General features: G+C 32.8%; 2 protein-coding genes across 2 annotated transcripts; one reads left to right on the top strand and one right to left on the bottom strand.

Annotated features, from left to right (window-relative positions):
- Positions 1–371: 371 nt before the first annotated feature.
- LOC132717679 (microfibril-associated glycoprotein 4-like) lies at positions 372–9,736 on the bottom strand. Its single transcript, XM_060701212.1, has 4 exons — positions 9,689–9,736; positions 4,150–4,384; positions 1,393–1,514; positions 372–1,032 (listed from the first exon to the last, which is right to left on the bottom strand). Exons 1-4 carry the CDS (start codon positions 9,734–9,736, stop codon positions 526–528), a joined length of 912 nt encoding a protein of 303 aa, XP_060557195.1. The 3' UTR covers positions 372–525.
- Positions 9,737–22,015: 12,279 nt separating this feature from the next.
- LOC132717678 (ficolin-1-like) lies at positions 22,016–25,488 on the top strand. The gene is made up of 4 exons (XM_060701211.1): positions 22,016–22,210; positions 22,887–22,983; positions 23,547–23,708; positions 24,639–25,488. Exons 1-4 carry the CDS (start codon positions 22,016–22,018, stop codon positions 24,905–24,907), a joined length of 723 nt encoding a protein of 240 aa, XP_060557194.1. The 3' UTR covers positions 24,908–25,488.
- Positions 25,489–26,790: the final 1,302 nt, after the last annotated feature.

Raw genomic sequence — 26,790 nt, 5'->3', positions numbered from 1 at the left:
ATATCATTCATCAAATATCCATGCAGTACGTGCAGAATTGCAACACTAGGAGCAACATATATATCGAGACTTTGTTTATTTGTTTGCTTTGAAGGTCAAGATTTACGAAAAATACTTTATATTTATGAGCTCAATACTGTCACGATAAAGAACTATTTTGACTAAATATTTCGTTGGGTTAGGACTTGGTGTCGATTTTTTGTCATATGTTATGTCTATAACCTCTTTTATTTCTACCTTATCTTTATTAAAAGACAAAAATGCACTTAAATACATTCAACAAAAGAGTTGTTGATCAAATAATTTGTATGCACGTTGAATGCTGAGAATGTGATTGTGGGACATATCAAGTGTAATTCATCAACACCCAAAACATCAGTTTCCTTTATTTTTCTACTGACGATTTGTACGGAAAGCTACTTCAGGGATCACAAAAACCCCACTAAATATGAAAACTTAAGACAGCATTCCTCAAAAGTTTAAAGTAAAGTCTGAGAAGCAAAAAAAAAAATAACATTGCTCTTTTCAACATTGTCCGTGCATGTTTTTCACCTTGATAAGGACATTTTTCACGGGAACGTTTTTTGTCGTCCATAAGCCAATACCTCCCTGCTCTCGTTTCCCATAAACTCCATTTAAGTTTCCCAATCTATAACATTCTTTATACCACCATCCGCCACCGTCCAGATACTTCTGACAACAATTACCAGAAGAAGCGTCGTTGTCCCTGTCATATGTTGAAAATTTCATATTGTTATGGTAACTGAACAATTCGCCAATATTCCCCTCATAATTAAATGCATTTACGTTCATGGTGTAGGCAGTTGTTGCGTCGTGAACGGTGAAAACCTTATAATGTGCATACTCTTTTTCCCCCTCATAATTCTCCATGTCAAAATAAATTTGACTGCCACCAATAGTAAGACGATGAATTTTCTCTAAACCAAGCCAATGTGACCCATCGATATCTCCAAAGCCATTTACGTAATCATCCCATGACCGGTAGAAATTTATCTTATCATCCGCACGTTTCTAAAAAAATATATTTTCATATTTTTATAAATCATTTGAATGGATTGTTAAACACCATCCGAGAAATCATCCAAAACTGAATATAGATACTGAATACAAATTCAACCGTTTAAAGCTTCTAGCTAGAAATAAATCGGATAAAATGGACTGTAAATGCTGTTTTTTACATTATAAAGGCGAAATAAATAAATATATTCATACTACATTAGTTGAATTGTAGCGTAAGCTCGGTGCCGCTCCATGTGAATAACCAGTACTTGTGTCATGTACGGAAATACAGTGGTCAAACCGACAACCACCGGTTTCATCATTTATTAATATAAAACATTGAATGTAAGATATCATGGAAATACACTGTACTTGAATTAATGTCCAGCCACCATTTGCCATGTCACAAAACACAAAGAATGGGCATCTCCCGTCTGGCGAGATGGAATAAACACCGTCTTGTCTGGTACCGTTTTTATATATCTCCGAGCAATCTGCGAAAATTCATGCTAAATACTAAATGTAAACAATAAGAATGTTTCATAGAATTTTTAAAGAATCACGCATAAAGAACTAATATTGCGTAGAATATATACGAAACAAAAGTTCCAACTGGATTTTTGAGTGCTGCTGAATAATCAAACAACACTGGTGGTGGTATTGTGCTGGTTCATTTGGGTCATTGTTTCTTTACTTCGGCTACCTGAAATAAATCTTGAAAACTGAAGCTATGAAATGTACGCCGAGGCGACAAACAAGAATCCTCAGACAAAGAGACAAATTAATACGCCAAAGCAACGACACGATTTGCCGAAATAAATAACCAATATGAAAAAGCATATAAAATCATCATGTCACCCCATTGCCTTATCCTTTTTCGTGTCATCTTATCGCCTCGTATCTTCAGCTATCCTCAGACTCTGGCTCATCGACACGTCATCTTCTTGATGCTTTGGTGTATCATCTCGTCTATTCGCTTCACTGTATTATTATTTCTTATCCTCGCATTAAAGAGTCATCGCTTTCGCTAATTGTCTCGTCGCTTCAGGTATTGTCTTATATTGTCCTCGTATCGGCGCTTCGATACAACTTCTTGTTGCTTCTGCATATCATCTTGTCGTTTCAGTGCATTGTCTTACCGTGTTCACGAATTGTCGATTCGGTGCAACATCTTGTTGCTTCAGTGTGTGTATCGTCTCGTCACTTCGGCGTATCACCTCGTTGTGTATTCCATTATTGTTAGCAGTAATGTTACAAATAATGCAAAGAGACAATGTACTGAAGCGACGAGATGATAAAGCAATGACACAAAATGAGATATGGCAAAACGAAAAGATCATCACACGTTGCATAAAAAGCAACAACAAGATGCGCGGACAAGATATTTATTTCGCGTTTTCACATTGTCCCGTCGTTCCTGCGCATTGTCTTGTTCCGTGGCTTAGGCGTTTTAAGTTTATCAGAGGTCGCCGATGCGAAGGCACGATGGCTCTAACAAAACATTGTATATCATATTGTACAGAACAGTTGCTGTAAGAACAGACATCATGCTTGACCAACAAAATATTAGACGCAGTAATAAAGGAAGTATGAAATTAAATCAGTTATGTTATAAACATATTTCTGTATCAGTTTCAAGCAAGCACTCAAATGTTCAGCACATCCTAATTATTCAAAACATACCATCCAAGTGACGATGTCAATAAAAGTAAAACAGATGATTCTATACTGTAATGGAAAAGATAAAAGTCAATCCCGTTTGTAACACAGATGATAAGAGGAAAAGGTCACATCTTTAAAGCAACATTCTACGTTCGAAGAGGAGATAACCCTTGATATGAGGTACTTAAACTATCAACATCGTCATACATAATGTGAAGGATAACAATGAATAATTAATTATCTTAAGTCTAAATAAGATACCATTTGTAGTACCAAAGAAGAAAAGTTAAAAAATATAGCACATTTTAAAATAAATTTCAATTTCCAAATAAAGAAAATTATACAGATTCTATACTTATATTCTAATCACATTATGATAGAGGTGTTGATAGCGGACATATATTTTAAGTTTTAGTAACTTTCGGAGGGGAAAGAAACAGAAAAAAGAGAATGATTTAAGTTTAAGGGGGGATTATTCTAGAAATATTGACCCTTGTCACATTATTATGAGTATCCTTTCATTTCAATACGTAAATACTTGTAGTTTAACACCTACAATACTCTCTGGTTAGTTCACCTAGTTATAATCATTAAATGTATGTTCGATATTCAATCTCTAACATATATGATACAAGTAAATACATCTTTTTTGACAGACCCTTTCAGTAATCTAAATTAATTTTGATCACACTACAGAATGTAAATTGTTATCATAACAACAAAAGTCACATATTTTTCGAAATTCAACTTAATCATGAGTGGAAATCCATGTAAAATAATAACACACTGGCCTTAGCTTTCGCAAAAGCGGTGGGTCCATCGCAACGGCGGTGGAGTATTCGTCGCAGAAGCGGTGGATAAAATATGGCCGTTTGCTGTTTTCGGTAAGTATATGACTGAGTTTTGTTTTATGTTTTAATGTTTAACTGGAAATACTCAGTGAGACTGGAGCCCACATATGTACTCTTTCAACCTATTACACACACACGGTGCAATTCATTGCCGTTTATGCAAACACTTCTGTACAGTTTGATGAGGGGACGCCACTTTTGTCTAATTTTGGTTAAAACACATACAAATGTGTACAAAACGACCCCATAATAGATCGGCATCACATCGAATGAATGATACCATTTTTGTATATTTAAAAAGTTTAACTGGACGTAACGCACTTTTCAATTGAGTACGGTCCTTTTCTTACTTTGACATCTGAGAAACGTGTTTATTTGATGTTTAAAACGATATTAATTATTATATATACGCTCGTACAAAAATATGTCCGAGGTCCGCTTTCATTTTCCTTCCATTGAAAATTTCTTCAGTCATAATTATCATAGAATAATTCACGTTCAACCTTCTGCGACGAATACTCCACCACCATTGCGATGGACCCACCGCTTCTGCGATAGCTATGGCCAGTGTGAATGAGATACATCGTGGTTTTAAAGATAACATAATCGCCTTTACCTCTTGGAAAGCCTTCGATTGTCGTATAAGGCGATACGTTTTGTTGTTGGACAAGCTTCTGCAGTTGCTGTATTTGAAGTTCTAAAGAATTGATTTTCTCTTCCATTTTCTTCGAGCAAGAACTTGAAGGGACAGCGTCTGTATTTGCAGTGCATGTCCAAGTACTTTGGCCGTAACACACGTCAACGGCAACAAGAGCAGACAATGCCAGGAACGAAAACATTTCCTGGAAGTTCTGTAAAAAAATGTTTATTAAAAGTTTAAAATCTAAAGATGTTTAATATACATGTACAATATATTAAAAAACACAATTACTTGATCATTAGAAAAGTAAGAAATGAACGAAGTTATGAAAATTGTTGTTTTTTCTTCTTTTTTTTAACACCAAACCAAAATTCTGGTAAAATGTAAAGAATATCAATATATTTTGTAAATATCAATAAACCAATAATTTATTCCATGAAACTGTAAGACGAGTATACGAAAATACTTACAAAAACTCTTTAATCTTAAAACCGCTCGAAACAAATAGTATATATCTCTTTTTACAAACACAGTACAGGAAATAAATGCTTAAATTTTCATACAAAGGAAGTACTTACTCCTGTTAGCCTATTTTATATCAAATATTAACAATAAATTAGTATCTCGTGCGACATAATAACAATGAAGTTATTTATACAATGTATATGTAAACTGAATTACACTTAAGCTTAAATATAACGAAATATCTTACAGGACATAAAGTACAGGACTTAAAATGCACTGCCCTTAAACGCGATACTCAAACATGAAATCACGAAAGTACGATAATGATAATACGCCAGTTCGATAACAATAATTTGATTAAAAAAAGGTATACATGTGTAGATGCTTAAGTGTAAGTAATGTGTATTCGTAATTGTACTGTCGCTTTATCTTTATCTCAAAGTAGCATTATTGCTATTGTTATGTCGTGTTGTTATCGTACTGTTGCATGGTCTTTATAATATTATTACATTATTGGCATCGTACTGTCGCGTTTTTGCTAATGTACTGTCGTGTTGATTTATAATCGTACTGTCGCGTTGCCGTAATATCATACGGTCGTGTTTCGTTCTTTCGCATAACGTATTATAATATACATGTATACAAAGGTATAATCTAAACTATATAACTTACTCAAACATTGTTCTGAATTTAAATCTGTTACATTTTATTTCAAAGAGAAAATTTAGGACCTTTTCATAAAACTTTTAACCTATTCATTCATCAAGATTTGGTGTTTGTAATTATTTTTGTCCAATATGATTGCAGTATATCAAATGTATCGTGGTAAATCGACAAACAGTTAATCAGTTTGGTAAATAAAAAATAATTTAAAACACTAAGCTGGTTAAAATTTATTAGTATATATTTATAAAACTGGGCCGCGCCTAACCAAATACGTACTAATAAACTTTAACCTATACCATATAGCTTAAATTTGATACAAATAAATCAAATCACCAATGTCAAAAATGAAATTGACAAATACAAATAACATTGCAACAGTACACAAACCAGTCTTTACATTTGCACTGCGCGGCTTCCAATTTAATCTTATAAATTGAAATGCAAAATTAAAGAACTAACAATACATCCAGATAACTTTTGTAAATATGATACACTAAACATTTAGGTGAATTTTCTATTGTACTGAACCATTTCTTTACCAACTGACACCCTGTCTCATCTCACAAGTTTTCTTTAACTTGTCAATATTAATATAGTATTTTGATTAGTAAAACAATCTGACATGGTCAAAATATCTGAAACCTGATTAACAAAACAAATGTATAGATAAACAATAATTACTACTATTGGTATGCAATAACAAGGCAGTATTATAGATACTAATAGTGTTTTATTCTATCATCATTTGAAACGGTAAAATAACATCCAATAATTTGTTAAATATTAACCAAAAACCCCTCTCTACCGCCATATTAATTACGAAAAATGATCATTTTCCTCACCAGTAAACCTAAATATCCAAAGAAAATAAAACACTAGGTCCTCAAGCACGCGATGTAATTAAATAATAGTTATATTTATTTCACAACTGAAATATAACCAACAATTTACATATATACTACACAACCTTGTACATTTCTTTTTGCAATACAGTGTTCGAATATACACCTTCTATGTAATACAAAATTAAGTTATTTGTCCAAACACGTAACCGAAATAAATACACAGTGTGTGTGTGTGTGTGTGTGTGTGCGTGTGTGCGTGTGTGCGTGCGTGCGTGCGTGCGTGCGTGCGTAAATATATGCTTTTGATGTTTTGTTTGATTATCTTTATTTGTAAATTTGACAATATGTTTTTGTCTCTTCAGCTTTTTTATATAAGATCATCTACTGTTTTGAGCGTAAGCTTCACACTGAATTGAAATGTGTATGAAACTGTGTACTTTTAATGTAAAAGGTTTGGGAAATTATATGAAAAGAAAGCAAGTTTTTAATTGGCTAAATTTACAAAAGTGTGATATATGTCTTTTACAAGAAACGCATTTAAACACAAAACAATATTTTAAATTGACAGCAGATTGGGATTGACGGGCTTTTTTCAGTGGAAATACTTATAATAGTGCCGGCGTATGCATCTTAATTAACAGCAAATTTGATTGCAAAAACATAACATATACAGAAATAGTTTGTGGTTGATTAATAGCAATTGAGTTTGAACAGACAATGAACACATATATAATAATAAATATCTATGGACCAAATAATGATGATATCTAAATTTTTGAACAGCTAGATAAATTATGTTCATGTCCTCCAAAGATGTAAGCGACACGACTAGGAGAGAGCTGCGACGTGGCCTCGGAAAACATCCCTCCAACAGAGGCTTTATGGTGATGTTGAGGACCTGAGACGGACCACATCCTTCAGCGTAGATACTGGCGTAGTCGTGTAATTGCGAACGCCAGTAAGTAAGTACAGCCCGGGCGAGGTTGATTTGAATAAATGCAATTAAAAACACATGCATATTTCAAAACGATTTGTTTTTTTCCCAATTACTCTATGCCATTCTAAACACAAGTAAATAACAAGTATATGAGTTGCGAAATGACATGATCACTGAAATATTACTTTTCAGCTTATCAATTATAAATGTTATGAAATTACAAAACACTAATTGCACAAATGAAGTATAGGTTCTATGATATATAACTTTTATGTGGCAATTTTACATTTGTATATTATTTTTTGTGAAAACAGTCTTGAAAATTTTATGAGGGCACAAACAATTTAAAAAGACTTTTTTCCTTCATTCGATCGGTATTTGAATTCCTCGGCTTTAATTTGCCACATTGAATTTGACAGTGAAGACAAAAACTGCTCACGTCAGAAAAAAAAGAAAGAAGGATATAAATAAAAAAAGAACAATGTATATCATTTGAATTATTGTCCAACAATATTGACCTGGCCCTTCATTAACTTTCGTAAAGTTCATTTGATAAACACTGAACGGTATCTATCGACTATATCGATATATTTGCTGACCACTCGTCAGTGAGGTGTGGTATTTTGGTATAGATGTCGGGCTATCGATCTGTATAAATCTGGTTCGATTCCATACCAACACCATGTTATGAATTTAATTTTCAATTTTCTTGTCAGAATTATTTTGATATCGTTTAACTATGCCTTGTTTAGGATACCTTTTAAGGAGTGGTTTTTTATTTGTTTGGGTCGTCAGACCAAACAAATAATGGTAGCGAAATTTCAGACCCTGATGTGCTTATTTGCAAAAACCGAAAGTATTCCAAACTCCTCGAAGCGGTTACTTCCCTTTATATGTACACTAACGCCGAAAAATTTAAAGGGAGATCACTGCGTAAAGATTGTCAAATGAGAGGCGCATTAATTTTCAAGTTTTCTCGGGGAAGAAAAAAACGTTTCAGATTGGTCGAAGATTTTTAATATTGTGTTATTCTTTATTGATATACATGCTCCATGATAATTTACATCAGTGTTAAACGACAGGTTTACCGTGAACAAAATATATCGAAATCAATAAGGGTTACAAACCCTAATTTAGAATAATGTGGTTTTCTTCAGGCTGTTATCTTATAACTTCCCCGTGGTCGAGGGGTTTACACGCTCGCTTAGGAAGCGAGAGGTCTGGAGTTCAAATCCCAGTTAAGGCAACTTTTTTTTTTTTTTAAATTGTTTAAGCCAAATAAACATTGAATTGAATATCAGTGTTGCAATTAGTCTTATAGCCAATTTACTACAGTTATAACACTGGAAACAGCATTGGTGGCACTATACAAAAACAAATTGGTTTATAATCTCACAACCTTCACCTTTCTGACATTCTGAGACCCAAACAAATTCAGCGCCTTCTGTGCTTTGATTATAGATAATTATATATATATTTTATTTTATTACAGTATCTTTCAACGGTTCTCTTTGTGAACTTATGCAATCGTAAATGTTTTAGCGCATCATGCTATAAAGGCAGTTATTCAAAATACTACACAGATAGTAGACACAACAAAAAGGTTTGCAAGAGATTTAAAAGAATAAATGGCAATTTTAAAATGAAATAAAAAAGAAATAATAAATTGCTGAATAAGTATTCGAACCTACCAGTCTTGAAGTGAAACCCATAAACCGAATGCGCTAAGAGGGATTTTTTGTTTTTGACAATTTAAAAATTGTGTGTTTATATTCATATCGATTTACAAGTAGATCGTAACATTTACGGAATATAGCGACTTCAGCGTCAAATGACATGTTGAGTTTGCGTAGAATAAAACTGACTTTATACGATTTTACCGGAGTCACCATTCAAGATAAGCTGCGCTGGTTTTCGTTTCTATTGAGCGTTCGTGGCCGAGTGGTTAGGGTCGTTGATTTCAAACCACTTGCCCTCACTTGTGTGGGGTTCGAATCACGACAGGGACTTTGGATTATTTCATGTGAGAAACCAGCTGGCGTACAAACTTGAGGTGAAAGGGCACCTGAGGTCTTTCTCCACCAGTAAAGTTGGAATGTTGCCATATGACCTATACTGTGTCGCTGCAACATAAAACCCATTCAAAAGAAAATTCAAAAGTGTTCATTTCTGAGCGTGCACGTATATATATAAAATATGCATACATGATATAAAAGCATATTAATTAACGGAATGATTATTTTCACTTGAACTAAACATAATTATGTCATTTATATTTAACACTGATTTATGTAAACCATTCATTCTTGCCCACGTAAACACGGTCATTAATCATTTTCTATTTACTTAGTTTTCAGTTTCTGTTTTTTTTTCTCTCTCTCTCTCTTTTTTCATTCAAATAATTCATTATTTGCTTGCGCACATGTTGAAAAATTACTTTATGTTTATTTAGACTATATCATGAACATACAAATCATACAGAAGGCAAATCCAAATTAAGATTAAGTCCCCCTTCCCTTTCCCCACTACTATCACACAAAAAAAAGTGTCGTTCGAACTTATAGTCGTATCTTCATACAGTGTTTTCTGGCGAAATACGTACTTGAAATGCGCTAAAAGCTGATACTGTACTGCTGGACTTTTTGGACATTTTGTATAATTATGACATATTTATAGCAACAGAAACATGGTTATCACAAAAAACACGTTTAAATTTAGAAATTAAGGGCTTTAAATGCGATCATTTATATGGAAATAAGTCACATAATGTTAGAAAAGGACGATATAGTGGCGGAATTTCAGTATATTATAAACAGTATTTAAATAATAAGATTAGGATCGAAGAGAAACTATCATGTGGTATTGTATGGATAAAATTACTTAAATCGCATTTTAATACAGTAGACGATATTTATATTTGTAGTGTATATATTCCGCCAAATAGTTCAAAAGTGATTAATAGGCAGGAAATTGATATTTTTGAAACCATAGAGATAGGCATTGAAAAATATCGAAATAATTAGCAAAATCTTCCTAAATGGCGATTTTAGTAGCCGAACATCAAACCAAATTGATTATTTATGTTTTGATAGGTATATTGACAGCGATCAGCTGTCAAATTTGACCCACGTACAACCGCGTGTAAGTAAAGATCACGTGACAGATGCTAACGGTACGAGATTATTAAGTTTATGTAAATCTTCAAATATGTTAATCGCTAATGGTAGGTTAAAGAAAGATGCGAATATAGAAAAAATTATACTTTCTACAACAGAAACGGTTATAGCGTCGTTGATTACTTAATCTCAAATATCAATGATTTTGATATCATCTCAGATTTCGAAATCCTTCCACCGAACGAGTTTTCCGATCATACACCCGTTAAAATAGTATTGGACATTTCAACTAAAACCTGTTTAAAACCCGACAGTGCGCACGAGAATAAACGTGTTATTTGGGACGAGACTAAAAGTCAAGTATTTACGGAGCGTCTAGCCGGGCAACAAAGTGTGATTCAGTTATTATGCGAAAACATAGAGACTAACGGTATTGACAATTCAGTAAGTCAATTCACTACTTTAATACAAGACACGGCATTTTCAGTATTTAGCAAACAATATCAACACACATCGAATAACAAAAAAACGCAGTATCTAAATCACGATAGAAAAAAATGGTTTAATGCAGCGTGTTACGAAGCAAGGAAAAAATTCACAAAAGCAAGAAATCAGTTTGTAAAAAATAAAAATGATATGCGATTGCGAAATATTTATTTTGATTTAAAAAATGAATACAATAAAGTTAAATTCCGGGAAAAGAAAAAATTTAAGATAAACGAGGGTAGGAATATAGCAAATATCGCAAAATCTAAGCCAAAACAATTTTGGAAACATGTAAAAAAGCAATACAAGCCTCAAAATACTCGGACAGAAAATTTAAACATAAATGATCTCGGCCAGCATTTTCAGTCTTTATTTGGGGGTGAAAATATAAGTTTAAACAATTTAAACATACCCGAACAATATGATGCAGAGTTAGACTCAGAAATTTCTTTACTAGAATTAAAGGAAGCCGTATTTTCCCAAAATGATGGAAAGAGCCCCGGGCTCGATAATTTGCCCTCGGAAATATTTAAAAATTCATTTAATATCATTAGCTCTTTTCTACTTAAATTATATAACAGAATGTTTATGAATGCTGAATACCCGAAAACTTGGGGCGAAGGTATTATTACCCCAGTTTTCAAAAGTGGAAATGCGGATGATCCAAAAAATTATAGTGGTATTACCCTTATTAATATCTTGGGGAAAATTTATTCTCAAATCTTGTTAAATCGACTCACAAAATGGTCGAGAAAATACGAAAAGATTAACACTTACCAGTTTGGCTTTCAAAAGGGCAAGTCAACAGTAGACTGTATTTTTATTCTACATTCGTTAATTGCAAAAGTACTAAGTGAGCGTCAAAAGCTCTTTTGTTTATTTATAGATTTTGAGAAATGTTATGATAAAATAGATAGGGTATTACTTTTAAACAAACTCTTACAACAAAACATTAGCTCCAGATTTGTTAGAACTATCAGATCTATGTATGAAACAGTAAAATTTTGTGTGCGTCACAAGACAACGTCCCACTTTTTCGAATCGGGGGTAGGATTGAAGCAGGGGGACCCGAGTTCCACTTTGCTATTTTTATTTTTCGTGAATGATCTAAAAGAAAACATAAACTCAAATTTAGACGGAGTAATTAGTGTTAATGAAATTCAGTTTTTCCTTATCATGTTTGCCGACGATACAGCACTTTTTGCCACAAACCCGATATCTTTGCAACTTATGCTAAATGACTTAGAAACATATTGTAATAGATGGGCGTTGAAAATAAATGCAAATAAAACGAAAGCGATGATTTTCAAAACAGGGAATAGGGGCTCAACGTACGATTTTTATTTAAATAGTATTAAGCTGGAACTTGTAACATCATTTAAATATCTAGGGGTATATTTTTTTAAGAACAATATCTGGAACCGAACTCAGAAAAGACTCGTCTTTTTCACTGCACAATCTTTTTATTGTATGCAATCAATTAGAACTGCCAGTGTCCCAAAAATGTAATCTTTTTGATAGTCTTGTAAGTTCTATCTTAAATTATAGCGCGGAGGTTTGGGGATATCATGAAGGTAAAGATATTGAAATGATTCATACCAAGTTTTGTAGAAAAGTCTTAGGGGTAAAAATATCAACTAACAGGGAATGTTTATATGGGGAGCTAGGACGATACCCGATGTTTGTGCATAGAAAATTTATAATGATAAAATTCTGGATAAAATTTTAAACCTACCAACAAATAGTGCTGTTTTTAGTGTATATAATATGTTACGGTCAGATGCAGATAATCGAAAAAATTATAATGGTTCTAACTGGGCATGTTATGTTAAACAAATACTTGATGAAATAGGAATGACAAATGTATGGTTAAGTCAAGCAAATATAAGTGTAAATTTTCAGTCCATTAAACAGCGTATCCTTGATATATACAAACAAGAATGGTATACAAGTATAAATAATTCAAGTCGACTTACATCATACGCGCTATTTAAGCACGACTTTGTTTTTGAAAATTATTTAAACTTTATAACCGATAAACGTTTCAGAATCGCATTATGTAGGTTTAGAACTTCATCTCATAGTCTACATATCGAAATTGGAAGGTATAAACAACATAGATAGAATAAATAGATTATGTAATAATTGTACCATGCATAAATTAGAAGATGAATACCATTTTTTATTAGTTTGCCCTAAATACAGACATCTAAGACATAAATACTTTAAAAGATTTTATTGCCATTGGCCAAGTATTTTTAAATTTGAAAAGATTATGTCAGAGCACCAAAAAAGTACAGTTGACAGAGTTGCCAAATATATATACTTTGCGAACAATTTAAGAAATTAAAAGATGGATGATATCGAGTATACTTCTCTGACTATTCTGTATGTTTTGTTTTTTGTTTAGCTTCATTTCAAGTTCACATCAGTATATGATTGTAAATATTGGCTATATGCAGCTTTCAGGTGTTTAATGCTTAATAAATGTTGTTGTTGTTGTTGTATTAAAGAAAATATGCGACGCGCCAAGGGATCTGACATATAGGTCCCTCTGATTTATTATGATATCAAATTAAGTTATTTCAGTTAAAATAGTTTTCAACTTTAACAAAACTTAAGCAACATCCATTTAAAACAAACAAACAAACCAAATAAAAATAAAAAACACACAGAAAATTGTCTTTAGAGTTCACATCATGGCGTGAATGTTTTCAATGTTAAATAGTTCCAATTTTCATTGACAATAATCCACGAGCCGTTCTTTTTAACCTTGTCATATAAAGGAACGCCACTAAAGTATTGTTTTTTTATATCATTTTTACCGTAACTGTAGTTGACACATTTTATTTGCCAAATGTATGAATTATAGTTACGCGTTCGTTTTAGTTATAAAATACCGTTTTAGATAGTAAAATTTGCGCTCCATAGAATTTTTTTTAAATACTCAAAGTTGGTGTTTCAGCGTGTGGTGTTTTAGTTATTCCAAAACTTCTCCATACGCTCAATTTCATGAAGTTAGAACAAGTAAAAATGAGTTTCTTTCAATGCGTTTAAACATATTTATATGACATACTCTTTCAACCTTGCGAGATTAAAGGTTACCACATCCGGTATTAAGGTAGTCTTATTGTAATACTTTCCCTAACGTCAAGTCAAAACAATTCCAATAGCGTAGCAGATTGGTTACTTCCCGATCCGCAATGTTACTTTTTCAACATCTTGGGTATTAGATTATTTATAATCACTCATCCTTTATCGATATGTACTAAATTCTGGTCCGGTTATAATGGGTTAAAAGTTATTGAAAACCGAAGATTGTGAAAAAATAACCCTTTGAAAATGACCGATTTATTACGATATTGGCCGATTTATTCTTGGCGGGAAAGAAGTGCAGAATGACTACTTTAAGTCACCTGACATGGCCTTAAACATCGTGCATATCTAGTAACGCAGGAATGTGCAATTAACATAAAAGTAACGCCAAATCTGTGCAACGCTATTGCCAAAACGAATAACACAGTAAATAAACGAACCAAAATATTTTATTCTAAATCTTTAAAGAAATGAATTAGCGCATACGGACGCTTCGACATTATACTTAAACCAGCATTGCATTTTTTTCAGGACTTTGTTTACTTTCTTTGATCATCGTGTGAAAGACAACCTCATTACCGTTTTGTAGGTGACTTTTGTGTTTCGTCAAATGAATATATACATTTAACACATTTAAAGTTTTAACTTGATTTTTTCATATTCTGTGTACCTTAGACATTTGTCAAACTACAAGCTGGTAAAATAAGATTTAGCTACTTTTAATGAGATAACCGCCGTTGATTCTGTGTTTCATTCACGAATTCGGCGTTACCTCGTTAAAATGGTTTCAATTATGTTTTATCTGCTAAATTAAGTGTAATATGACACAGTATATTGGGAAATGTCTCAGGTACACCGAATATAGAGAGGATATTTTTTCTGTGTGTGTATAAGATGAAATTTTATTTCATCGAACAGTATTCTCACGAGATGAAATAAAATTACATCTTTCACAACAAACAAACAAATTTTCTTTTTATTTTATGCTTAAAAACAATTTTAAATGAACTTTCCTTAATATTAACTTTAATATTTAAATCTGTTTTTCCCACTGGTAGCCTCATTTAGTCGAATTTCTCATAAAATACTAGAAGTCTTGGGCTGAAAAAATAAGTTCGACAATCAACGTTAAATGGCGATGATATTATTCATTTTATTCAAATAATATGAACGATCGCTTGTTTTAATAAAAAAAACAACAATTCTAGTAGGAGTAAAAGTCAAACCATCCATCCTTATTTCTATTACTTACTGCGTATTTATAAAAGACCTGTCTCTGTGAAATGTAAGCCGCCGCCATTTTTAAAAAATTATGTTTTTCACGGGAGGAAAATAATTGTGTTTGATTCAGAGGGATATCATTTGGATTTGTTAGTCATACATCTTTTTAAAAGAAAGAAAACTATTTGAGGATAAGTGTTGACAAATGTAAACATTCAAAACGAGGCCTAGGAAATTTGAAAACATGGAATTTTGTGTCAATAGACCAAGGCAAACTCAATATATTGAGTGGAAACTGAATTTCTTTTTTTCTCTATTTTTTTCTATTCTTGATCTTCCTCATTCATTATTTTTACAGGCTAGGGGCGGCACGTGCCTGCCATAAAGCCATTTCTATCATTTCTGTAGGAAAAAAAAACATTCAAAATAATTGAAATTAGTTGATATTGTTGTTATTAATAATTCATTTTTCAATATGGTACCAACTCAAGGCAATTAAATTTATCAAAAGAATATTCAGAAAACATCTTTTACGTCACATGTTCTACGACATCAATTTAAAACGCTGAAAATATTTATACACATATTCATTTCATTTAAAATAAAACAATTTTGATGACTTAGAATGTCAATATAAATAATTCAAATCTAAATTGTCTTTTCGTACGAGAAGATTAATTAGCTATCAAAGCATATCATGGAACGCATTATTCATGCCAATCACGTCGGAAGGCTAATGACGTCCAATTGAAACGTTATAAAAATTAAAAATTTATAGTATACTTTACAATGAATATACATTTATTTTAATTGAAATGTTTTATGTAAAGATTGAAACCATTTTGAGGGTAGGAAGCTGAACGATATACTTTATCATCACCAAGAAAAGAAGTTTGTTATGTTTTGTTTTGTTAGAGTTCAAAGCCGACTGGCACTGTCAGATAGAGATTCATTCCTGGAATCTTAGGTACTCCTTTGTGCATTGTTTCAAGCACTTGTGGACTAGCTGAGTTAAGCCATCAACATTCAATAAGCTTGCTAAATAGCTCCCTCGCATGAAAACAAAAGCAAAACACCCTGGGGGATTCGAACCTACAATGATACAGGACACGTGATTTGAAGTCGGCCATAGAAAATCTTCATCTAAAAAATATTGTGACAAAATTTGTGTGAAAACAAAATCAGAAACTACTTTTAATATTTTCACTAAATTGAAAGCGCCGCACAGTGTACAACACGGAAGTTTCACGTTTGCTCTAAAGTATCAACTCATAAGTTCATAACGTAACATTGCAATTGTAGCTGTGCAGGCATGCTTTATCAAATAAATGTAGTCGAATCTTTTACATCTTTCGACAGATATTCTATTTCACGTATTCTTTCTTATGCAACGTACCCTCTGTTATACATGTATACTAAAAGTGATATACGTAACAATAAAAGTCTTAAAAAGTGTCGCTTACTCAACAATGTACGAACATGATGTGAAAAGTACTTTACCTACGGAAATTAACGAAAGAAATTAACGGAAACATATGGACCGTTGATGGGTAAAATACAAAAGATGATTAGATACATATAAAGCTTTAAAAATCTTTTTTTCCTTCTAATTCTTTTGAGAGGCCAAACATATGTGGAATAATGTTTTAATTAAGGGTTTAGAGCATGAAACATGCTTCAAAGCTAACAAAATTAATTCTGATAATTATGCACTAATGTGTTATTAATGTAGCGAAATATAAAATAAGTAACATTTTGACTTCCATACAAAGTTATAATAATTTTACCAATTGGCAACGAGCAAAAGAAGTAAAAGATCGTATTAAGAAGTTAATCTTCCAGCAAATAAGTAACTTTTGAACTGAATCAAGATACTTAAAATTTAGAAAAAGCTTTTGTGAAACAGGAATGAAAGCCTTTGGGGGCATAATGGACCTTAAAACTCTTCTAAATTTAATGTTTGTTTTTATATGAAAACCGACACCTGAATGGAAGGCTTTGAACCATAAAGTAAGTTTCATTTTACCGCATGTCAGAACATATAATGTTGAAGAAGATTTAACCAACAGAAAATTGTTTATCCGTAGCAAAAGGAATTCAGTGGTTTGTCATCAACATGTGATATAAATGACATATTATACTGCTTAACATGTATGAAATATCAAATAGAATTATGAAAGACCGATGGGGACATTTCAAATACACGAATTCAGGAAGTTAACGATCGTTTAAATGACTCCGATCTCTAGCTTTAAGTATCGACAGATATATTTCCGAACATGACCAGCAACCTTAATTGTTTACCCCTTTGACTCTATAGATCAACACGACTTTCTGAACATTATCGGCAACCTAAGTTTGACGCCTTAGGTATATAGATCGAACTTGCCCAGCAACATAAATTGTTTGTTTGTCCCCTTTGACTCCGACGTTTAAGTATATAGATCAACGCATGAGGTAAAGCATCTTAAATATATAGATGTGATATTTAACACTTTTTATGTTAGGTTTGGTTTTGCAGCGCACAAATTACATTTAGATCATTTGGCGCCGAAACAGAAAATATGATTTTGACTTATCTCGGGTGTTACAGACTTAAAGTATATCCAGAGGTCCAAACCTTCTCACCTGCTGGAGCTAATTAAGATATTAAATCTTAGGGAATTTATGAAGTTGAAATGTCCGAACCGGTCTTTCATAGGTTTACAAGTTATCTGTAACATTTTGGTTCCCATTCCGAATTCATTGCCGATTACCATCAACCCAATACGTTATTTTGCAAAAGTACTTTTCCCGAAATGGGACGTTTTAGCGCGTTCATGATCGTTTGATGAATTTATCATAAAGGGCGATTAATTTTGACCGATTTAGGTATACTGTACAATTTACAGTCAAAATAATTACCTTTTTATGCAAATTATTCAGGAAATACAAAATAGATAGCAATAGACACAGAATCAATATTAACTTCCGGTAGGTTGCCGTTTCCAAAATGGAATAACATTTTTTATTTTATGCTTTTCAGTGGATTACTGATTATCCGTGAAAATTATATAATTATATTTGATAATTTCACAGTGAAAATTATCAAAATATAATTTCACACTTTTCAATGACGAAACTACTTTTATAAGATTTTCCCCATGTGGTACCTCAATTTTATTTTTGCTGACAATTCTGACAATATCAGGCTGTTTAAAGAAAAAGCAAAGCTGAAATTGATAAATAACTTAAATGTCAAAAGTAATAAAAAGAAGAAAACTTACTTCTATTCATTCAAATTCCAATCACCAAATTTCGTCTCTAAATTTTTTGTTTCATTTTTACAGTCTGAAAAATACATTCCTTCCACATGCAAAACTGCTCTTGTTGACATTTGGGCATATTAAAGTATCCTACAAGCAATTACTGCCGTATGCTTTATAAAACATTGAAAAGCAATGACAGCCATCCTCGTAGAATAAGTAAAACAACCCAGCGTTTCCTCAGCCAGCTTCCAAGTTTCCATTTCCATAGCTGCTTTATTGAATGTTTTCACATCTGTCAATACTTATTTTTTGTCTGTTACAATCCTCAAATAAGTTTTCTTTCTTTTAAAAAGGTGTATGACTAACAAATCCAAATGATATCTCTCTGAATCAAAACACAATTATTTTCCACCGTGAAATACACAACTTTAAAAAATGGCTGCCGCTTACATTTAACAAATCCAGGTCTAATATAAATTCGCAGTAAGTTACAGAAATATGGATGGATGGTTGGACTTTTTTTCCTACAAGAATTTTTGTTTGTTTTTATTATTAGAACAAGGAACAAGCGATCATTCATATTTTTTTAATAAAATGAAAAATATCACCGCCATATAACGTTGATTGTCGGACTGTTTTTTAGGCTCAAGACATCTGGTTTTTGAGAAATTCCGACTTAATGGGGCTCTCAATGGGGAAAACCGATTTTGATATTTACGTTAATATTATGGAAATTTGTTTTAACTTGATTTTAAGCATAAAATAAAAAGAAAATTTGTTTGTTTGTGTTGTGTAAGATGTAATTTTATTTCATCTCGTGAACTACGCCACTCGTGAGAATATTGTTTTTAAAGCCCACTCGATGAAATAAAATTTCATCTTACACACAAACAAACAAATATCCTCTATGTAATTATCCCGAAATTATATTTAAAGTGAATTCATGTTAAATTTAGATTGTTGTCGTAGCCGCCGCCATCGTTGGTGTTGCTTTTGTTGTCGTCGTCACTGTTGTTGTTGTTGTGTATGAACCATAGTTAGCTCTAGAATCAAATTTACCTTATAAGGTATGCATTCTGTTGAGCAATCTTAAGATATTTTGCCCGATTTATTTTTTAAAACAAATTCTTAATTGACATCTCGTTAACGTACCTAATGGCTACTATGTTGGGGTTATTTATTGTGTGGGGAGGTCATAATATTTTAAAATGATACTCAAAGGGGAGTCAATATTGTTTTAAATGTAATGACTGATTGTCATAAGTGGGTGTCAAACTACATCGATACACCGGTTTTTAGATTTTATGCACGGCCGTATATCAATGCTTCAAGATAAATTAGTTTGCGAAAGTTCTGGATATGTAAACAAAAGCAAATACTTTGTTGTTATGCAATTATTGAATTATAAACAGATGAAACAAGTGACTTTTTTCTAATTGGACGATTCACCAAAGATCAATAACAAGGACATGCTTTATACATTTGCTGTTAACCAGCTTTACCCGTATATATAGCACATATGTACCATACCATAAAGACGGGACATTTCTGTGTTTTAGATACGGTCGTTGTTTGATTTCATTTTATATAGCTGTTGCAAATAACAAAAAATATTTTACTTTTGATACAATGGTTTTGACTGCTGGAATTATAATAATTAACGCTGTCCTATTCGGAACAGTTTACTCAAACAAATGCAGTTCATTTGAAATAAGCAAGGACAATCTTAATAAAGCCTTGATTGGTCATTCTGTGTTAGAAGTTAATGATAAAAACCATCACGATTGTGCGCGAACCTGTATGTCAATGTCCGTCTGTAAATCGTTCGACTTTGACAGAAACGAGCACGTGTGTAAATTAAACGATGTTGACCAGGCGTCCGTTGATCCATTGGAGTTTGAAACAAAAAGAGGCTCTATTTTCTCTGATATCAGCGAATGGCCAAGCGCAAGTATCTCAATTTCTTCACTGGAATAATACATGTATGTGTAACTTTTGGAAACGGAAATGAAAAAAAATAACTACAGGGAAATAGTAATTCTTACATTTGAATTCTATTTGAAGAATTATCGTTATCGTAACATATGAATATTATTTACAGGTTTTCATGTCTAACATTTTATTGTGCAAAGAATATTATTTAGAAAGTTTCTCTTTCACTCATTGCCTCTAATATAAAATCAAAGCGCTTACAAAAGTGTGTCTCTTTTAGAAAATATGCATTTTAATAGTTCTTGAAATTTAACAAAGCAATTAATGAATGTAACTTATATTTTTATATTGTTTTTTTCTGTTTACAGGCAATGGTTGGAAGTTGTAGCTCAAGGCCGTGTAAAGCGAACCAAAGATGTTACCAAAATGGTGCTTCACATGTGTGCAAAGACATAAGTATGTAAAAACTTCTATTTTAACATTATTTTTACACTTTTATTTGTTTTTGAATAAAATGTTGGATAATTTTTCAAGATTTTTTTTTAATCCGCCCTTCTGATACGTTTGCGTATTAAAGGAACTACACTGATGTCCAAAAGTCTAAAAAAAACCATAAAATTTGAATTTCTTATGTAGATCAACTGGAACACTTAAAACAGAAAGACATACAAATAATAGTTAACAATTATAATCAGAAATAAGGTAAAACTCGTATTTTTGTGCTATTCTTAGCCTGACTTGAGTGAAAAGCATTGCAACGCTTTTCAGTCTTGTTTTGGGTCGTTTTCACAATTGCAATAATCATTATAGAAAATAGAAGTAAGCGATTATTCTGAAATTTTGCACACAAGTTATAAATCTAGACCTAGATCAAACAGAAATTAATCTCGAAAAATTATTTCCAGTCAGGTTATGTCATTAAACTTCAGTGAAGTCTCTTAAATTAAACAAATAAGATAAAAAAACGAAGCAATAACAAAATAATAGAAAAAATCAAAAACATTATTCATTTAGCGTAGTATACTTTATCACAATTTGCACGTGAATCGATGATCATTCAGAAATGGGTCTTTTTTATTTGTAAAGTATTTACTATTGTTTAGACAATACCTTATTATTATTATTATTTTTTTTTTTTCCAGTGTGTGCTTTTGATCAGAAAATTGAAAATGGTAAAGTACAGATTAGTGCGCCTGTCGCAAACAAGTTCCTCGACGTAGCTCTAGTAAAATGTGACATTGGTTATGTTCCTAGTCAACAAGAGGTGAAATGTGAGGCTTCAGGAAAATGGCAGCTTGCAACATGTAAATGTAACGTATTTAAATATTGCTGTTCTTTTCTTGTCTTAATACTTCATCTAAATTAGCCATGACTAGAATAAAAGTTGCCATACTGGCGAGATGGCTTCAAAACATTTACTTTGGCTGAAAATAAATGCGCTTTTTATTATCTTAATGTTATTGTATATAAACAGAAAAATAGAGGATATAGTGGATAATGTCTTTGAGACAATTATAATAGTCTTTGAAGACATTACATTAATTTACATGTATGTATACTTTTAGAGCAAAGTTGCATCATGCATTGCACATTTACTAAATACATTTAGTTAATATTCTGGAAAGGAAAATGTCATGAAAAATAAGGAACTTTATGCTTAAAAGCCTTTGACTAATTGCGCATAAAATTCTAAGATCAGACCTTTTATACATATCGTATTACGTCATCAAAGATCTTAGACATGGTAAGATTTACCAACTATGTGCAAACAGTATGACACACGTATATAAAAGATAAACGTCACTTTTTTCGTTTTTATTTACACAATTTATGATATTATTTGGTGAATCATTCATTCCTGACACAAATACTTTTTTTGTTCTTTGCGTAGTACCAAGTGATTGTAAAAAAGTCCTTGATGAGTTTCCTGAGGCGAAAAGTGGACAATATGAGATAGAACTTTGGACATCTGGTAAGATTCTGACTGTGAATTGTGACATGAAAACAGATGGCGGCGGTTGGACGGTATGTTGATTCTTATATGTTTGATAAGCAAATTGTTCTTTCCTGGTTCACATACTCACGTAATAAATTGTTGAAATATATTTACTATAGATTCTAAAAACATTTCCATTTTAACATTTATTTAAATCATGATGTGCTGTTCTGTTGTGCAGTATGAACAACCAGTCAAATGATACGAAATAGATGCCAATATCAAATTTCATTTTACTCCAATATTCAGGCATACTTTCTCTGTAAAATTACACAGACTTTAATTCCCGTATAAATACACTATGGAAAGAGTATATATCTGCCGATATTTCCAATAACGTATGATACATTCTTTTCATCCGCATTCAAATATAGTCCGGTGTTGGGTAAATTATATTTTATCATCTCATTGCGAAATTATCAAAATATAATTTCAACATCTACTGTAAAGCTTGAAGTAATTTTTACAACCACGTATTTGACGTTGGAGTCAATGAGTCAATTGTTATAGGGCAGGTTAATGATTAGAAGTAGAAAAGGTTCATTCCAAATTGCAAATTTAAGAATAAGCATTTTAGTCCGTTCTATCAATTGACCTGCAGGCCTTAGCTATATAAGACTTACGTTAAACAAATTGAGTTTAATATTTAAAGCAATAGTTATGTACATAATTCGTAAGAGCTCAACTTGTTTGCGTTTCTTCTAGATATTTCATAGGCGAATGGACGGGTCAGTGGACTTTTATCGCAACTTTACAGAATATGAGAAAGGCTTTGGGAACGTTGATGGAGAGTTGTGGCTAGGTATAAAAAAATATTTTATTCCTTGCAGCATTGGCATTTTAAAACAAAACGTTATTGGGTAGTACATAAGGTACAACAACACCGCAATTAAATAAAACACCCTTTGTTGCAAACGTAACATGAAGATAGATTTCTTTAACATGGAACAAATAGTTTGCTTACAGTAAACAAATTGTTTTATAAGTGGATACACTAAGAATATTTCTTATTAACCGGAATGCATTGCTTAATATATAAATTGTTGAAGTGTATTGATAAACATATTAAGTTGTTTAAGTGTATTGATAAACATATTAAGTTGTTTAAGTGTATTGATAAACATATTAAGTTGTTGAAGTGTATTTATACACATATTAAGTTGTTGAAGTGTAATGATAAGCTATATCTGTTGAAGTTTAATGCATTAGTCAACCCAGTGGGTTTAAATGTCTATAAATAGAACGCAATGTTATTATGATTGTAACGGTTTGTTATTTTGGGGTATGAAGGGTGAAGACTGAATTCTACTTAAGATCTTGGAAAAATTTTAAATATTTATATTTACATTTGGTATATTTCCGCAGGTTTACAGTATATAAAAGAACTAGCTGAACAAGGTTCTACAGAGATTCGTCTTGACATGGCAAGAAATGATAGTACAACAGGACATGAAACTTGTCAAGACTTTAAATTAACAGAAGGAAATAATTATAAACTAAACATTGGGTCATGCACAGGTTTGACAGGTGAAATATTTATGCTGATATTACAGCTTTTGTCTTCCTTTTTAACATATTTTGTTAATTTAATTTTTATTGAATAAGCTAAATAAAAGCACAACAGCCCTAAAACCAATTAAAAGCAAGCGTTGACAGCAGTTACAGTATGAGCAAAAACAAATTCAATTTTTTCATAGACAAATTTAGACTCGTAAACAGAATCTCTCACGGCTATTTGAGTCGTCATGTTATGTATATTATACAGTTATAAAGACACATTGTTTTTTATTTTTGTTTCTCAAAAGCTTTTTTTTTTCAAAACACGAGTCATTGACTGACAACATGAACCATCTGTTTCATCTGAATATTTTGTGTCTACGTCTATGACAAATAATTTCACATTTATCGCTACTTTCGTCAGAATACAATCATCTAACATGTTTTGTAACCATTATTCTTTTCTAATTTATTGTTTCTGAGGTATACTGTGACTTAAATTATACATGTTTAAACAAATAAAAGAAAACATATTACAAAAACAAAAGACAGATTGGTAATTCCTATCTTATTTATAGCAGAACCAATTCATGTTTGAAAATTTGCTATATTTTGCCTGATATAAAATATTAATGTATTTGTGAAGAAAGCAGTACATGTATATGTGCATAATATGAAACTTATCATAACGTTCTACATTCAGTCGCTGACTAATTAACCTGGTCTATGATTGCAAATACTTGTGATTCTACTGATCTGATATTGGACCTGCTTTGTCATAATGTATAAATACGTATTATTATAATTGTATAACATTCCGTGATGAACCGAATGAGGTGTTTTGTATGATTGTGGGGATTTATGAAATTTTGAGCATGTCCAAACATGCAAACTGTCTTGACGCAATGTAACAATGACAGTGTCAGAACTAATTAATGATGTCTTTTTATTCCTATGCAGGAAAACGATTTGCTTTTAATAATCAAATGTCATTTTCAACTAATGACCGTGATCTCGACATGTCATCAGATAGGAACTGCGCTGTAGAGGGACATGGAGCCTGGTGGTATAATTCTTGTACTCGTGTCAATCTAAATGGATTATATGTGGCACCAGGTACAATATGTGAATTTCCCGGTGCCTTGGATGATTTTTGTGGACACTGGCATTATGGGTTTGATAAACTATATGCATTGAGAACGTCATCAATGATGATACGAAGGAAATAAGACAAGTAATCAAAATAACATCTCTGTATTTCCGAAAGTTCGGAATGATGTACTCAAAAGATATTTTTTTGTAATTATAAAGGTTTGTTTTTGCATCAGAAATGGTGTGAACTTTAGAATCTTATCTACGACTGTAATCTGCTGTAAGACATTGACATTGTCAGTTACCGGATTGGTGACATTATCACATAACAGCATATTATCACGTATCAACATTAAATCACGCCACCATATATAACTATGTGAAATCATAAAAATACGTGACATCATATAATCCGTTGAAATATTATTATCACCAGACAATATTTAACCATTTGTCAGCAGGTAATTACGTGGCAACACAAAATGAAAAAAGAACTTTATTTTTTTAAATCCATTTTTTTAAATGTATATATGTCTTGTTCTGTTAGAATTTGTTTAAATCAAAATTATATCCGATGAAAATCTGGAGGCATTGTCATATTTTATGTTCAACACCATTTATTGTGTTTTCTACACTAAATGTGTTTTCTTTTTAACAAAAAATAAGCTATTGTACGAGTAAAGAATCTTTTGAAAAAAAGGACAAAAATAAAAAAAAATATCGGCTTTATGTGTGGATAATACAGTCTTAAACGCACCTTCTTATAGTCTAGTTCTCACTGCACCTCCATCGTCATCTTGGTTCACGCCCAGATTTTCGCCCTATCCAAGTACATCTGAATGCGGTGGCCCACTCTTCTTACGTCTAGTTGATCGCACCAGCTTGTCTCTCGCGTCGACCCACAAGCAGCTAGGACCCCGCTCAGCACCTACTCAGCCGGGATGCCCGGCCTGTCTCTGCCATGTTTCCACAGCTTTCATCAATCATACAACCAATTGCCCACAACCCTCTACGCCCTACTTCCGATGCGAATACCAAGTCCGCCAACCTCTTTTAGTCCGCCACTGCTCAAGTATTCAGTTGAACTTGCCGCGCCTCGCATAGCCCTCCACATTCTACGTCTCACCAATACTTCAACTCGATGACAACGAGCTTCTCCCTGTCTCGACCACCACTACAATGTCTGCTCATGGTCGCGACATACCGGGGAACACCAAGCTCTTCTAGATCGACACAATCCATCCTTGCCGCCGTCCCAAATCATCTTCTGTGAAGCCTTCTGTACTTCCAGTGTCACCCGGTCTCACAAAGTGAAATGTGCCCTGCTGTGATTACTTCGCGTCGTTCTTCTTCCCCCTTCCAGCCAATCACGCAACCTCCGAACGTTGTCGTTCCCAACGATACTCCCTGCGTCAGTACTTGGAGCAGAAAAAAACATTTTCCATATGCCTGTTTCTTCACACTGCATTGGTCCTGTAAAGTCCCCATTCCGCCAAGTTAGCTGGACGAATCGCAGACAGTCAGAACCAACCTAGAGAAGGATAGACGAAGTGTCATACTTCAATTCTTCCCTATCAGCTTCCTTTCCATGGTTTCCCACGTTGTCCATGCACCTGCCCCACCCAATCTCGTACCCTCGGCCTGTCTCTGTTCTCCTCTCCTTCCTACTTCTTGGACGTTATCAGGGGCTCGCCTCCAGTCTCGTTGCTGCTCCATAGATTTCGTCACCAATAACCTTGTCTTCCGAACACCGTAACCGACGATTGTCCTTGTGCCATGAAGAGCTCTCCGCCTGCTGACAGTCTCCTTCGTACCACGTTCTTCCATACGGTAACATCCCTCGCTTCCCGATCTGACTCATCTGGGAGTCTCTTAGTAAGCACCAATCCTTGTCTCGCCGTCGAATTCTTCTTACCATTAAATATGAGTTGTAGTTCTTTTTTCCCAGACAGTCCAACACTGAAAACTGCGTGGATCCAAGCCACTTGCGAAGATCGGCTGGTGATCTCCTAAGCTTTCT

This window comes from Ruditapes philippinarum, unplaced genomic scaffold, assembly GCF_026571515.1.
Source record: "Ruditapes philippinarum isolate M1 unplaced genomic scaffold, ASM2657151v2 ctg3872_1_1_1_1, whole genome shotgun sequence".
Taxonomy (NCBI): Eukaryota; Metazoa; Mollusca; class Bivalvia; order Venerida; family Veneridae; genus Ruditapes; species Ruditapes philippinarum.
The sequence above is the reverse complement of the archived record's forward strand: the minus strand, read 5'-3'. Positions and strand labels throughout refer to the sequence as shown.